The sequence below is a fragment of the Aythya marila genome (genome assembly GCF_965140915.1).
Source record: "Aythya marila genome assembly, chromosome: 1".
In the NCBI taxonomy this organism is placed as follows: Eukaryota; Metazoa; Chordata; class Aves; order Anseriformes; family Anatidae; genus Aythya; species Aythya marila.
This window is the reverse complement of record NC_139042.1, coordinates 76,667,868-76,682,362: the sequence shown is the minus strand read 5'-3', so window position 1 is coordinate 76,682,362 and position 14,495 is coordinate 76,667,868. Positions and strand designations below refer to the sequence as shown.

The 14,495-nt window shown below is 36.5% G+C and overlaps 1 protein-coding gene across 4 annotated transcripts in view; it reads left to right on the top strand.

Annotated features, from left to right (window-relative positions):
• MID1 (midline 1) overlaps positions 1–14,495 on the top strand; it is a 245,479-nt gene that overhangs the window by 217,612 nt on the left and 13,372 nt on the right. For all 4 annotated transcript variants that reach the window (XM_082782121.1, XM_082782120.1, XM_082782122.1 and 1 more), the window contains exons 6-7: positions 826–953; positions 8,049–8,192. In XM_082782121.1, the coding sequence (XP_082638247.1) occupies positions 826–953; positions 8,049–8,192 (272 nt within the window). The remainder of the gene's footprint in view (positions 1–825; positions 954–8,048; positions 8,193–14,495) is intronic.

Genomic DNA, 14,495 nt, shown 5'->3' with positions numbered 1-14,495 from the left:
TTCTGTTGTATAACACAAGGTTTATTAACCTCTTTGTTGAATTTTCACCTGATCTTTTTTTAAGCATATTTTTAAGCACCTAGCCACTAACAAGTATGTTGAGATATCAGGCTGAAGGCCAAAAAATGAACCCTGCTGCTAGTTTTCCAGTGAAAACCCAGCTTTTTATGTTAGTACTCTTGGACAGACAAAAGTGAATGTAGTTTCTGAAACAAGGTAGGCAAGGAAATATTTCAGTTTGGAGGAAACGTAAGTATGCACACATGCTTGGCTTTATTTTTTTTTTCAAAATAAACTGTGTTGACATCTATTGGTTTGATCTCTCCCCTGTGCTTTTTGAAGTTAACAGCAGTGTGCTGTGCTAAACAGCTGAGGAGGTGTGGTGATCTGCACCAAGCCCTTGAGATAGCACTGTGAAGGAATGCCTCAAGCAAGAAACTACATAGGGAAAAGGGGTTGGGAAAGATGCAACATCTGTCACGCTCACTTAAAACACAAGTAAAAATAGTGCTAATGCTACTTTGCTTCAGAGGGTGGCTGGAAAGAAAAATTCAAAGTATATTGTTGCTTAATTGATATTTTGTTAAAGACTTATCTAGCACTGCACATTAGGCAAAAGATAAGTAATAATAACAGATTTTTATGGGAGACTTTACTTCCATGGTGGCAGGAGAAATTCCTAACAAACAATATATTTAAAATACTTGTAAAAATGTTTGTCAAGCTTTGTGAGAAATAACAGTGATCATGATTATTAGATCCTACCTTGATGTAAAAGCTATTGTGTCTTTGGGTGTACTAAAATACTTCTTCTTTTCATTATAGGGTTTCCATGGCAACTGCATCCTCCCAGGTTCTAATTCCTGAAATTAATCTCAATGATACTTTTGATACTTTCGCACTTGATTTTACCAGGGAGAAGAAATTATTGGAATGCCTTGATTATCTTACAGGTAATTTTCTTCTCAATATACTACTATATTCCTCATAAAACAGTAACAATAGGATTTTCTTCATTGCTCTCCCATTTAATCCTAAAGATATTACCCCTAGCAGCCCTAGAGTGCCCCACGTAGCATTTGGTGGTACTGGGCACAGCCAGGATGCATTTCCTCTTATCTCCTTTCCTCACACCTTCCCCACCACAGTGTGGATAAGTGTGAGTGATAAACAGTTAAAAGTCGTGGCAGCAGAATGAAATAAAAGAACAGCTGGAGCTCAGCCTGGAGTGGCCCAGAGCACTTCCCCAGGCCAGAGGAAGGAGAGTAGGGACTGAATCTCATTTCCCAGGAGGCTCGATGAGTTACCCTCTCCCTTAAGACTTCCTTCTTGCTGTGGCAGATTGCAGCCTGGCAACTGTCCCATGAGCAACCAGAAGCCATTCAAGCAATCAGCACGGAGGGCTCAGCAAAGAAAAACGTTTTCTCATAGCAGCGTCACTGTGCATTTCCCCCATTACATAACTGGAGGACCTCACTACGTTCAAGTCTGGGGAGCATGCAGTGTGCTCTGCAGAGCAGAGCTCCAGCTCAGTTAACTGAGAGCTTTGGCCTGTAGACTTCTGCAGCATTAGACCCTTACTGAGTAATGTGCAGTGTCAGAGTATATAATGACTCACAAAAAGAAAAAAATTACTGTAATTTAGGATGTTTTAATTTCAATGCCAGAATTAGAACAATTCATTCCAGTTCAATTGAAAACAGAAGAGACGGGGTGTGGGTTTTCATTTTGCAGGCTATTTAAGCATCTTCTGTGAGCAGCAAGAGTTTGCAATGAAAGGGCATTGGTAGAAAAACACTTCAAAACGCAGGGCTGTTCTCTTAGCCCAGGTTGCAGGAAATATACCCATGTAATTTCAGAAGAATGCAAAAGCATGCAGTCTCTTTGTGGTCAAACACAGTGTCTTTTGCCATGCGGAGGCCTCGTTTCTGGCTTTTCTTCAGGGGAATATGGTGGGGTATAAATGATCAAATGAATTTTAGAAGTAGCAAGGCTGTGTGCATGTACCTTTGCCTTGTAAATCTGTGAGGTTCCTGCCATAAGGGATATTTTTCTGCAAGAAATTTATTACTCACTGTGGAACTGGTGAATGCAATCAGTGTTTGATGCATACCTGAGTAAACAATGCGCAATAAACTGTGGTGAGAGTCACTTACTAGTTTTTATACAGCACCAGTGGTGTTATGCTATCCGCCTTTCCCCTTATTCCCATTCTCCCCAGAGTTTGCTGGAATTTTGCCATCAAAGTGGAAGTTTCACCACAAAATTATAAAAGACAAGGAAATAAAAGGAAGGGCTAGCAAAAAGCCACACTCATTTGTCCCGAGCTAGGAATCAACTTGAAAAATCACCAGCCATGGCTTTTCTATAGCCAAAGAGGAATATCCACCTAATGTGGATATAATATGCCATGTCAGCTGACTCTGTTCTGGAGGTGCCTAGTCCTCCCCATTGGCTCCAAACAGGGGCTAGAAAGACTCATTCAAATTTAGGTAATTGTGGTTTAGATCTCTGAGGATATACAGCCCATTCTTCCACCCCCTAGTCTCACATCACATGTCACTATTACCAGCCTAACAGCTGTGCAATGTGGAAAAGGAAGGATGTATCTGTACCAAAATTAAGGGTAGTCTTGCCATAGTGTTCAGTGCCACAAAGATCCTTTCTGTGGTTCATCATGCTGGCTGTGCTCCTCCTGTGCCTTCCTACCTCAACCACAATTTTGAAAAATTTATCACATTCCAATCTAGGGGAAATTGCAATGTATTAAGCTGTTAGGCTGTTTTTTTCCCAATCTACTGTTTTCATCTTTGCACTTGATTGCCAATGAGGAACAGTTTTAGCTGGTTTTGTCTTTGTAATAATTTTTTTCACGTTAAGAAATAACATATGGCTGCAATGACAGTCCAAAACATGTCTAAAATATCTGAGCATAAAATGTAACCAAGTCAGACTGTAAAAATATATTTATGTAAATATATGTATATATATAATGTATAAGTATATATATTACCCTGAAAATCAAATGCATTTGATTCTTCTCTATTGTTATTCAGAAACTCTGGAGGAAGATCTGTTTTATTTCAGCCTTTCAGAGTGTGCAATCTTCATAGATTTTACACCAAACACTGTGTGTCAGAGTGAATTGGTCTTTACTTTTATCATGTTTCATTGTTAAGTAAAATAAAGACCATTTGTTAGTCCTAGTGATACATCTGTGTTGCCAATTAAAGGAGGATGCCTATATAATATCTATCATCTGTACTGCTTCTGAAAAAAAAAAAAAAAAAAAAAAAAGTCAAAAGTTGAATTCCAGCCTCATTCTCTCTGCTGTCAGTTGCTTTCAAAGCAAGTGACCTCAGCTCTCTTCTTGAAATTTTCTTCTTCTTTGGTACTCTTCCCCAATGTACCAGATCTTCATCTTCTACCTCCCCAACTCCAGTTTTCTGTGTGGCACATTGAAGCTTGCATCTTTCTTTCCTCCTAAGTTATTGCTTTCACAAATATAAACATAAATATTTTGCTCTCATCATTTGCACAGCTGTCTGTCCAAAGCTTCTGCTATCCAAATTAGAATTTCCAATATCTCTCAGAGAGCTTCCAGCTGGACATTGAGATGTCAAGCTCAGCATAGTAAAACAATACCCTTAATCTTCCTCTGACTGTTTCTGCTTTGGTATCTATAGTCTTGATGTCTTTTGGAAGTTTTCTTATCTTGCCAGTTGCTCAAGCTTTTCATCTGGAACTGATCTTTTCCTGAACAAGTATCTTGCTAGATCCAGGCAATGTCTGTGATTTGCAAATTCCCTGCACAATATTGTTGACGTAAGAACATTTTTATCCACTGTGAATCAAAAATACTTGTCTTAAGTTTTAATACTATGAAATCAATTGAAGCAACATCTATTCTTTGAACTTGCAGTTTTCCCTGCTTCAGAAATCCCATATCAAATAATGATACATTTTCTTCATCCATCACTAGCTATGTCTGTGCTGACAAATATACATTGTCTAATGTATGCCAGGATTTTTTTCACATGAAAAAGACTTCATTCTGAAAACCTTTTGCAACCTGTCTCCCTTCCTAAATTGCTTTCACTATTAAAAGATCAAAGCTTTTCCAGAACCAGCTCAGTCTTTAGCTTTGGATATAATCTCTTCTCATTCAGTTGCTCTTGAAGAGTTCTACCCAAAGACATGGTTGTATGATTGAGTTCTTGATGCCAACTTGTGCATGACGTGTTATTAACAAATTTAGTATGTACCCATATATGATGTGATTTTGCCTTTCAAGCTCCTTCATATTGTTTCAGCCTGGTATCATGATACAACAGCAAACCGGTTATTAACTGTTGAGAGTTTCAGAGTAGCTTCCTCAACTCCCTCATGTTCATATTCAGCCATATTAATATTTCTATTATCACAGCAACCTGACTTAGTGGAACCCCATGGCAGGGGGGGTTGGAACTAGGTGACCTTTACAGTCCCTTCTAATCCAAACCATTCTATGATTCTAGCACTATTAAGTCAAAGAGATGGCTTAGGTATTTGTTTTTTCCTTAGTATCAAAAATCAGTAAGAAAACCTTACAAAGTCAATCACCCGATTCCAGGAAAGGTGGACACCAAGCAAACGAAAGGAAGTTGATGCGATTTTGATCAACCTCTGTGACCTTGCACTAAAAGGATTTAGAAATAGTTGCCCAGGAACCATTGCATTCATACTGGGACTTACCAATGAGAAGGGGCAGTTTCCCTAAACTGCCTCTCAGGTGTTTGGACCAAGTGAGTCTTTCAGTCTACTTCAGGTCAAAAGCCACACAGATGACATTGAACTGAAGGTGCATTAGACCAAACCTGATTGACTTTGCTCTGAAATGGAGTAAGCATGCTCACAAGGTCAGTTATTTCTAGGATCAGATTTAAATAACTGCTTTTTGGATATTTGTGATTACCTTTCAGCCACTTCAGGTGTCGTTCCTGACTATTTCAGGCATGGTTCCTGACTGTTGAAGGGTATCTGCTCAGTTTTGAGTTGAAGTCAGACAACTGAACTTAATCATTGCCTTAAGCAATGATTTTCATTTGTCAGAATGTTGATTTGTGAATGTAGGTGGATTGAAGTCAGAGCAAAAGAAGCAGTTACCACTCACAGATGTTTGCTCTGGTATTCTTATGGAGACTGCCACTCTATGACCAAGGAGAGCTGCAGATGTTAGAAAGCAATTCCTTAAACTGCTGTAGCTTTCTTTGTGCCCTGCAAAGTCTGCTGCCACTGATTTCAGGTTTCCCTGCTGTTTAAGGCTGTAAATTTGGGGGGTTTCTAGAGCTGCTTCAATTTTATTGTTTTTATTTTAAAAAAAATTTTCCTGACATTGGGTGGCAGTTTGTAGACAGGAGGCTGCAAATAGCTGAGGATATTAATTGCATCAGCTGTCAAACTTCAGACTTTTTATGGTTGTGAATCAGTACTGCGTCCTCACCCTGAAATACACTGGAAGTGCTTAGGGACAATCACTGCTTCTGGAGTGGAGTATGAGGCTGTACAACTTGTAGCATTAAGACTATGCAGAACTGACTAGGACTCTTCCTTCTCTGCTGTTGTAGAAGCATGCTGGACTTCCCTTTCCTAAGCAGCAATAAAGCCCTAGTCAAGGTTGTGAGGGAAGGTGCTGGTGTAACCTTCAGATTGCTTTGGGCTTTCTGTAGAGTTTTCCTGGTGGCACATGAACTCTCTAGCTGTACTAGTAAATGTGATGGTGAAGATAATTGATTAAAGTTTAACTCTTTAATTGCTTTCTGGATTTATAATCTCCAAAGAAATATGTCTTGCAGGATGATAAATTTTGCAGTCAGACTTCTACATTATTTCAGAAGTCTTAAGATTAACTGTTTGCATGTAAACTTCCCTGTCAGTCTGCAGGAGAAGCAGGTATATTTAGTTTTATTCTGAAAGTTTTTTGAAATGAGTGTTGCTGGAGAGCTGAGTTTCATGCAATGCAGTCTCAGGCATGTGTGGGTTAATAACAAGAGCCAGGGAAAAGATGTCCTGCTCAGGTCAAATCTTTCTCTCTCTCTTTTTTTTTTTTTTTTCCTGTCATCCTCATTGTGTGAAAGCCTGTAAATCTCCAACCTTCTATAAGGCCAGCCAGGTGTGCATATAAAGAGAACATCAAGGCTGTCATTTTCAAAGGAGTTGAAGAGACTTAGGTGCTATTGAAATGCAGTCTACAGTTCATTAAACACTCAGTAATTGTTGTGTTGCATTAAGTTAATATTTATTATCTGTTTTGTAGTAATAACAGGTACATTCTCAACTAAAAGGTTTTGTTCTGTTATGTGCAGAAGGAGATCGAAGAAGACTTTAGTTGAATACTAACACACTTGCCTTTCAAGGAGGTTTTTGTTTGTTTGTTTGTTTGTTTGTTTTTTCTTCTTTTTGTTTGTATACCCCTCCTGAGATGACTGTTCCTATTTTAGTTCATTTCTCTCTCTTTCTTTATTAATATCCATCTGTCCCAATGGTTTTTCTGCTTAGAGAAAAAAAAAAAAAAAAAGTCACTGGTAAGCTTCTGTGCTACAATATTTATAGCATCACAAATCATGGTCATATCATGAAACACATTTGAACATTTCCTTATGCCCCTTGTTTGAAAGAGGCTTCTTGGAAATGCATCTGCACTTTAATTTTTGGGAACATACATCAGAAAACCAGGAATATGAACTATAAAAATTCTTAGTGGAAAGTAAAAGAGATGTTTTATATGTATAAATAGAAGCTGTTATAAAAGGAAAAGGAAAGGTGGAATTCCTTCAGAGTGCCTTTTTTTTTTTCTTTTTTTTTTTTTTTTGAGGACATTATTTGTGATTAACATAAGTTAAAGAACTGACAGCCAAAATACCATTCAGATTTGCCTTCCTTTTCCTTTAACTTAGGCATATTGTAATTGTTTCAGCTTGAGTGCCCTCCTTCCTTACTCTGTGACAGCTGGGAGGAATGCTATTAAGCACAAGAATTATTTTTTTTGCATGATGGTGGCATATAGGGAAGATGATTAGGAATTAGGCTCCCACTGAGACAAGCAAGCAGGAAGGCCCAAAGAAAGACTCATTTGTTTCTTATTTCATTTTTTATATTTATAGAAAAATCAAATAAGGAAAATTTTGACCTAAGAAGTTTGCTTCAAGTTTTATTTTTCAAATAGTTCTTTAAATCAAAATTTTGTATTAATGCAGAAGAAGACTGCATAGCTTGCCACACATAGAAACTGTAGCAATCTTGTTTGTTGACTTGAAAGTTAAAAAAAAAAAAAAAAAAAAAAAAAGAGAGAGACAATTCTTTATTAAAATGCTTGGGTTGTCTCCTAGAATTATTTAATTAGCTATGATATTGAATTTTAGGTTGCAAATGTCCTACCGCCATGATGTTATGATAAGAACTCTTTACATAAAACTGAAATAGTAAGTTGTATAGCCAACAGAAATTATATGCATCTAAATTAAAAAGGATAGTTAAGAATAAATTTAAATGAACTTGGAGAGAGAAGATTGAGCATGAAAGAAAGAATGTTTAGAGTTATATTTCTTAGATACCACTTATGCTAATCTCTGTTGAAATAAGCTAGGCAAACACTGCTTTCAAGTCAGTAGTGAAGAGTATTGACTTTCCCTATTGATATGGATCCATGAAATTTTGATAATTTTCATGTGATGATAGGAAACAAACCTAGCAAACTAGCATATAAATTGTACCCACTCAGTCACAGTTTAACATGACCACCAACACGTAACTTTTGCTAGGCTGTCTGAAGCTAAAGTTTCTTTAATACAAAACATTTTCAAAATCTGGAGCTCTTAGGTAGTTATATTAATAGTAAGAATTCCTTAGGAACAATTTAATAGAAATCTAAGTCTAATTAGTAAAAGCTATGTTGTAAAGTCTGTTGGACAGTAGGGCTGCAAACTCATACGTCACATGCATGCCCAAATCTCAGGTAAGATGGGAAATACTTGACTGTGTTGGTAAGCCTCCTCTGTTGTATGTGACAGCTCCCAACCCTCCCACCATTCGAGAAGAGCTCTGTACAGCTTCTTATGATACTATTACTGTCCACTGGACATCGGATGATGAATTCAGCGTGGTCTCTTACGAGCTGCAGTACACCATCTTCACTGGACAAGCTAATGTTGTTAGTAAGTAAAAATCTTCTCATTTCTAGTTCTGTTTCCTTATGGTTTCACTGCAAATTAAGTTCTTTCAAATATAAAGGTACTCATATGTCAGGAACAAAAGAAAAACATATTTTCTAGGAAGATTTAAAGTCAATATTTTAAATCCAAAGCAATAGCCAGCACATGTTCCCAGGGGTACATATGTTAGTCCATATTTACAGGAATTGTCTCTTGCATCATAGAGCCCTTCTGCTGATGTAGCCTCAGGGATGAAAACTTCAGTTCCATTGTCCAGGATAGTCAGACACTTGGGACCCTTTGTTGAACTAGCTGTTAACTAGTACTGCAGCCTCCTTGTTATTTATGACATGCCACTTGACAACTGGGCCTTTGTCAAAAATACACATTAAGTATTCTCTCTGATTTGTACTGTCTGCAAGGACACAGAAGGTCTCTCTTTGTATACCGCAGACTAGGGCAGCAAACATCAGTGCAACAATGATCAGTACGGTAACATTGTTTGATTTGCAACGAGATTAGCTACCATTGTTTCATATTTTCTATTGTCACACATTTTTATTAAATGCATGCACTGTTTTGACTTTGTGAATTTCCTGAATGAACAAATTTACATATTATTCCTTGGATTGTTTTGTTGTTGCATAGCTAGATTTCTGAGAAAATGCTCCAGAATTGCCTAATCTTTGGCTAGGCAGTCAGCACTTCTGGGTTCAGTGGATAGTGCTATCATTGACTTAGTGTGCTTTTGGATAAGTCATTTAACTTCGTCCTGATTCCTATATGATTAATAGGAATGCTACTATCTGATGTATAGTGGCTTTATGAAACTGCAGGAGACTGAAATGAACCAAATCAGTCAAAAGACGGAGTTTGTTCAGTCAATAAATGTTTAAATTGTGAAACTCATTGTCACAAAGGGTTGTTGATTAAAAATTTAAGTTGAAGAGATGACTGGAGAGATTATGCTAGAAAAATCCAGTGAAAACAATGAAGTGCAGATACTTCCTCCTGGCTCAGGAAGTCCCAGAGCTGTATGGTACTGGAGCCTGGGAGAACACGGTGAGAAATGATCACTGTGTGCTTTTCCTGTCAGTTAACATCTTCCTGGGCACTTGCTTTTGTCTGCTATCAAAAACCCTAGCCACACACTGAACTAGATAGGCTTAGCTCTAAATAGGCTTCCACCCCAATGTGGAAGTGATTTTGTTCTTACAAAATTTGTTTTGAGATTTTTTTAATGGAAGTCAGTGCTATAGACATGTTTACATACTTTATATCAGTGAAAAAATTGTATGGTCTCTGCCAAGTCTCAGGACTAAGACAAACTTGTGCTGACTCCACTGCTGCTGTGAGCACCTAATTTTCTCCATCACTAAAGTAGAGTTAGTTTTCCAAGCCATCTGAAAGGATATCTGAGGATTCATGTGCAAGTATTTTAGCACCAATTTGACATAGCATATTATGAATATATTATGGTATTCAGGATTGACCAAAAAATAAAGTGGACCTTTGAAAATTTAATTAACGTTTTGTTGAAACCTCCGTTTAGTATCTTGCTAGATAGCCTAATTTTGGGCAATACATGATAAAATTCTAGAATACTGGAGGAAAATTAAAAAAAAAAGAAAAAAAAAAAAAAAAGAAGAAAAAGAAAATTCAATACATACTCCTACATCTGAGCAAGTTAGATACCAAAAGTTTAATAGTAATTTGGAACAAATTGGAGCCAGGTAGATAAGGAAAGAAAAGTTTCCCCGGTTTCCACTATTAAGCAGACAGGACTCAATAACTTAATGCAGTGTATTGCTTATTTTCTGATCCATTTTTGTCTCTGACTTTATGGTAGAAGACTATAAAAGTCAGTTGTTGCTACTACATATGAATATGGCAACAGTAAAGTTTGCCATTTCCACACTTTTATGATATGGGATTTTACTTTTTGCTTACTAGTGAATAAATAACAAGGCATTTCGTTTTGAGACTGTTTTCCCATGTGGAAGTGAAAGCTTTGATCTGCAAAACAATCAATTAGTTTTCTTTCAGAGATGGAATATGATAATTTGGGGGTATGCCATGAAGTATTTAGTGTGCGATCTGAACTTTCATTCTATCACTTTGCAAAAAATTATGCCATTAAAAATTTGAAGAGAAAATAAATGAACACAATAAGAAACTTTGTTTATAAAATCTTATTAAGATCTGAAAAGGAAGAAGAAAGAAATGGAAAAATTGGCCCAAATATTTATTTGTTTGTTTGTTTAACTGCAGCTAGCTCTTACAGAAATATCCTGGCTATTACTTTCAATTTCATTGAAAGTTATAATTTAATCCAAAACAAATACAAATTTATGAAAGTATAGTATAAAATAAAAGGAAGGTTTTTCTAAATATTGTCAGGCTTTTTTATCTCATTTAATGAGGAGTTTTATACCTCCAATGGAAGAGTTCTACCCTTCCAAATCCAACAGAGCTGCTACAGGTCTACCCAAATTTCTGATATATAGGACTCTCCCAGTTCATTCCAGCTTCCAATGGTAATGGAGCTTTGCCCACTGACATCATGATTTTACTCATGAGTGGATATTTATTCACTTTGATGTATTATATCCTCTGTCAGGTACGAGAGTCCTTACTTTTATAGATTATTTTCCAAGATCATCCCTAGAATATCGGAGTTTACTATAATAGTGTGGAATAACACAGAGAGCTCTTTTCACTGTAAGAGGAGTTAGAATCTGTACTGCAGCCTTGATGTTTTGATGAACTGAAGCTGTGGTGTTTTTTGCTGTTGTTTGTTGTCGTTGTTGTTTGTTTTAATCCTGTTTTAATGGAATAGAATTTAGATTAGCACAATTTTATTTCTATTTATGTCATTTACATGCTGTTGCATATATATTTTTTCAATTGCTCTGTCATATCCCCAAAAGTTTCCATTGCTATTGTGTGTTACCTGTAGCAGGTAAAGTAAATAGGTTCATAGATCATCTTCAGGTCTGTGTTACTGCAGCTATGGATTAGTTGCGAGGAAGTAGCTAAAAAAAACAAGCTTTTTTCCCTTGAGGCAATAGGAATCACTTTGCATACAAACCCTAGTACCATGCTAATGGAGGTTGTTATTATGGAATCTGTTTCTTAAAACCATGTAGTCAGACTGAACTTTCCACTCTTCAAAACGTTTCCTCCACCAGAGACATATATCATTCAGAGATTGCTAAGAATTCAGTTATAAAAACAAGTAATGCTAAGTTTTTCTACTGTATTTTCTATCCAACATAATCATCTATATTCTTTTTTATTAACTGAAAAATTGGGAAGTTAACATTTGATGGAAAAATTCCAACTAGAGTATTTCATTTTGAATCCTATTTCATACAGGAAAGATTATTTCCAAATGTGGCCAAACTGCTTGGCTATTAAATGCTTGGCAACACTGTTCTGTGTGTAAGAGAAATACAGTACCTTAAATTAAACAGACGTTTACTAAAGAAGTTGTTCCCAGAGCTATACTATTCATGCATTTGCATTTCTGAGAGGCAGCTAATCATCTGCAATCTGAATGTTGTAAAGGCTTTCAAATTTGTCACTAGCTATCTAGCAATCTAATTTCATTATCTCATACCAATAAATGTTGAAGTATTTTTTGTTTGATTTTTTTTTTTTCATGGAATTTCTTTAGTGGGCTTCAGGAAGGTTAAAATTTAAACACAGCTTTTTACTAGCTGCAACACAAGATGTCTTCATGGAAAACACATGAGACTCTCTTCAAGACACAAAGGAGTAAACAATTCTCTTTCCCATTAAATGGAATTTATGTTAGTTACATTGGCAAAATAGTAAAATTAACTGTGTTAAGGATAGACTGTATTGTCAGAACTTTCCCTGTGTTTTGTGATTACTTCTCTTATGAGTTAGGATAAAATTTTGTAGGCATAATTGTCCTACGACAATTAGGAGTTCATGCTTCCGATGATCACCAATGAATTTTTGAATAGTCTATCTTTTGTTTCTTTCTAGAAGCTTTAATTGATTAAAAAACAGATTCCTTACAATTTTCAGAATGATACTAAGGTTTTCAGCAAGTATCTTTTAATGACGCAAAAACAAGTTTAGGATAAAAGGAAGAGAACTGCCTATTAAAAAGTATTAAAAGAGTGTTTTTTTTGTTTTGTTTTGTTTTGTTTTAAAAAAGCTATGTGTTTTGCAGAAGTCCAGCATATATTTTTTTCATTCACATGGGAATGCAAGGGGGTGTAGAAAGTCATCTGTTGCCTTCACCTACTGTATTTATTCTACCAATTTGAATTGATAATTATTTAAATAAAGCATTTAAAAATAATTAAAATACTGAAGTGATTAAATAACCTTCCTATGACTTTTGTGCTCCTGCTTTTCAAGAAGATATATTCTATTAAAATCTACCAGTGTAAATTTTAGGAGGATTTACACCTTGGGATTTTTCCCATCTGTTCTTTAAAGTGTATCAACAGCCAACACCAGGGAAACAGCTTTACAAATTATTACCTCCAGATTCTGAGAAACTTGTTTTGAAAACTCACACATCCTGTATGGACATCACTGTGCTCACTGCACCATTCCAGGATGTGATTTAAATTCCCTACATTTTTGTAGTCTACACTTTAAAAATACATTGTTTTACCACCTGCACAATCCTGTAAAAAGCCCCGAGTTTTTGAAACAAGAAACCTGAATGTAGCCTGGATTAGGAGTGGCTACAATACCAGACCTTTAGTTTTTGCTGCTGCAGCAGCAAGAAAATATGTACTTTTCCACTTTAACCTGCTGCCACTGGCAGGGAGCTGAGAGGGCAAGTTACCCCCACATGCCCACGTTACCAGGCTGCTATGAATGATCATTTCCCTGATCATTGTTAGTTATTTTATTTTGTATTCTGAGAAGAAAGGTTGTTCTGCTAGGGTAGAACTAAAGACCAAATGTTTTGATGTAGTGACAAAATATTCTTTCATACCTAAAAGCTTACCTTGGCTGTCACTAGTTACTGTTCTTCAGTCTGAAAGATTTGGGACTTGGAGTATCAATATCATCAAAATTTCATTACCAAAATTTTGAATCAAATTTCAGTTTGAACCTTGACATCAAGGTCACAGTCAGGAAGCACATGGACATATCAGTGTGGAGGCATGTGCAGAGTTTGCTTAACAACAAGGTTTATCGAGCAAAGTAACCAAGTTAGTCACTGTGCATCCTGCATTTATTGAACACCAGAAGTTTGGGATTCTTAAGACAGGAAGGACAAAGGAGAGAAACCCAAGGTATCTTTTATCATCAGTGAAGAGAGAGCCTTCTGCTTGAAAATGCATTAGGTGAAGCAGACACTTCCCATCCCTCTCTTCTGACTGTATAAAGAGTTTAGGTTAGTAAAGTCCTAACTCAGGAGCTCCTCTTTTTTCAGTGCTAGGTGGGGTGAATGCCTGCGAGCATTTTGCCAGTAGCCCCTAGCAGCAAGATGTAACAACACCTAAAAAGACTGAGATTGTTCCTGTACAAATTAATCCAAATTAACTATCAACTTGATCTTTTAATAATAACAATAATTTACTCTGTGTAAATTATTGAATCTACAGAGTACTGAGTATTGAGTATGTGTGAGTCCACATTTATGGGAGGACAGGAGAGAGTGGCGAAGAGACTCATAGCAACACATCTGTACTTTTACAGTCCTTCATATACCTATATAAATACAAATTTTGTACTTTGTTAAGGACTGACTAGCCTCTGGAGGGTAACAGCAAAAGAGTAATATAAGACTGAAAAATGTGCCCTTTAGAGAGTTGTACTGATTGATACAACTCTGTTTGCTAGATGATTTAGCAGAAACCTGGGCACTTTGTCTGCATGAGGGTTTTTTTTATATATGGTCTATGTATACCATAGACCATAGCTTTCAAAGTGTGTGGACATGGAAGAAGCAGACACTTCCAGAACTACTGCCCAGATTCATCCCATTTACAGACTTATAGATGTTATTTGATAACCCATCAGAGGCAGCTGAGTAAGGGATTCCTTAGTCATCCTGGTCTCCTGAATCCAGTGCTTTATTTTACTTTATTTTAGCTTAACATTTATTGTGCAATAGCATCACCGAGCTAGGTAAATGGTCTCGATGTAAAATCAATGCAGTAGTTCATCTACAGAAAGAATGTACCTGTAATACTTGTGCTGAATTTTTACTGGGAAAAGTCATCTTTGAAATATTTTATGCCAGGATGCTGCTACTTTTATTTCCTTTCTTCCTACTCCCTACCTCTCAAGGATGCTATGTAA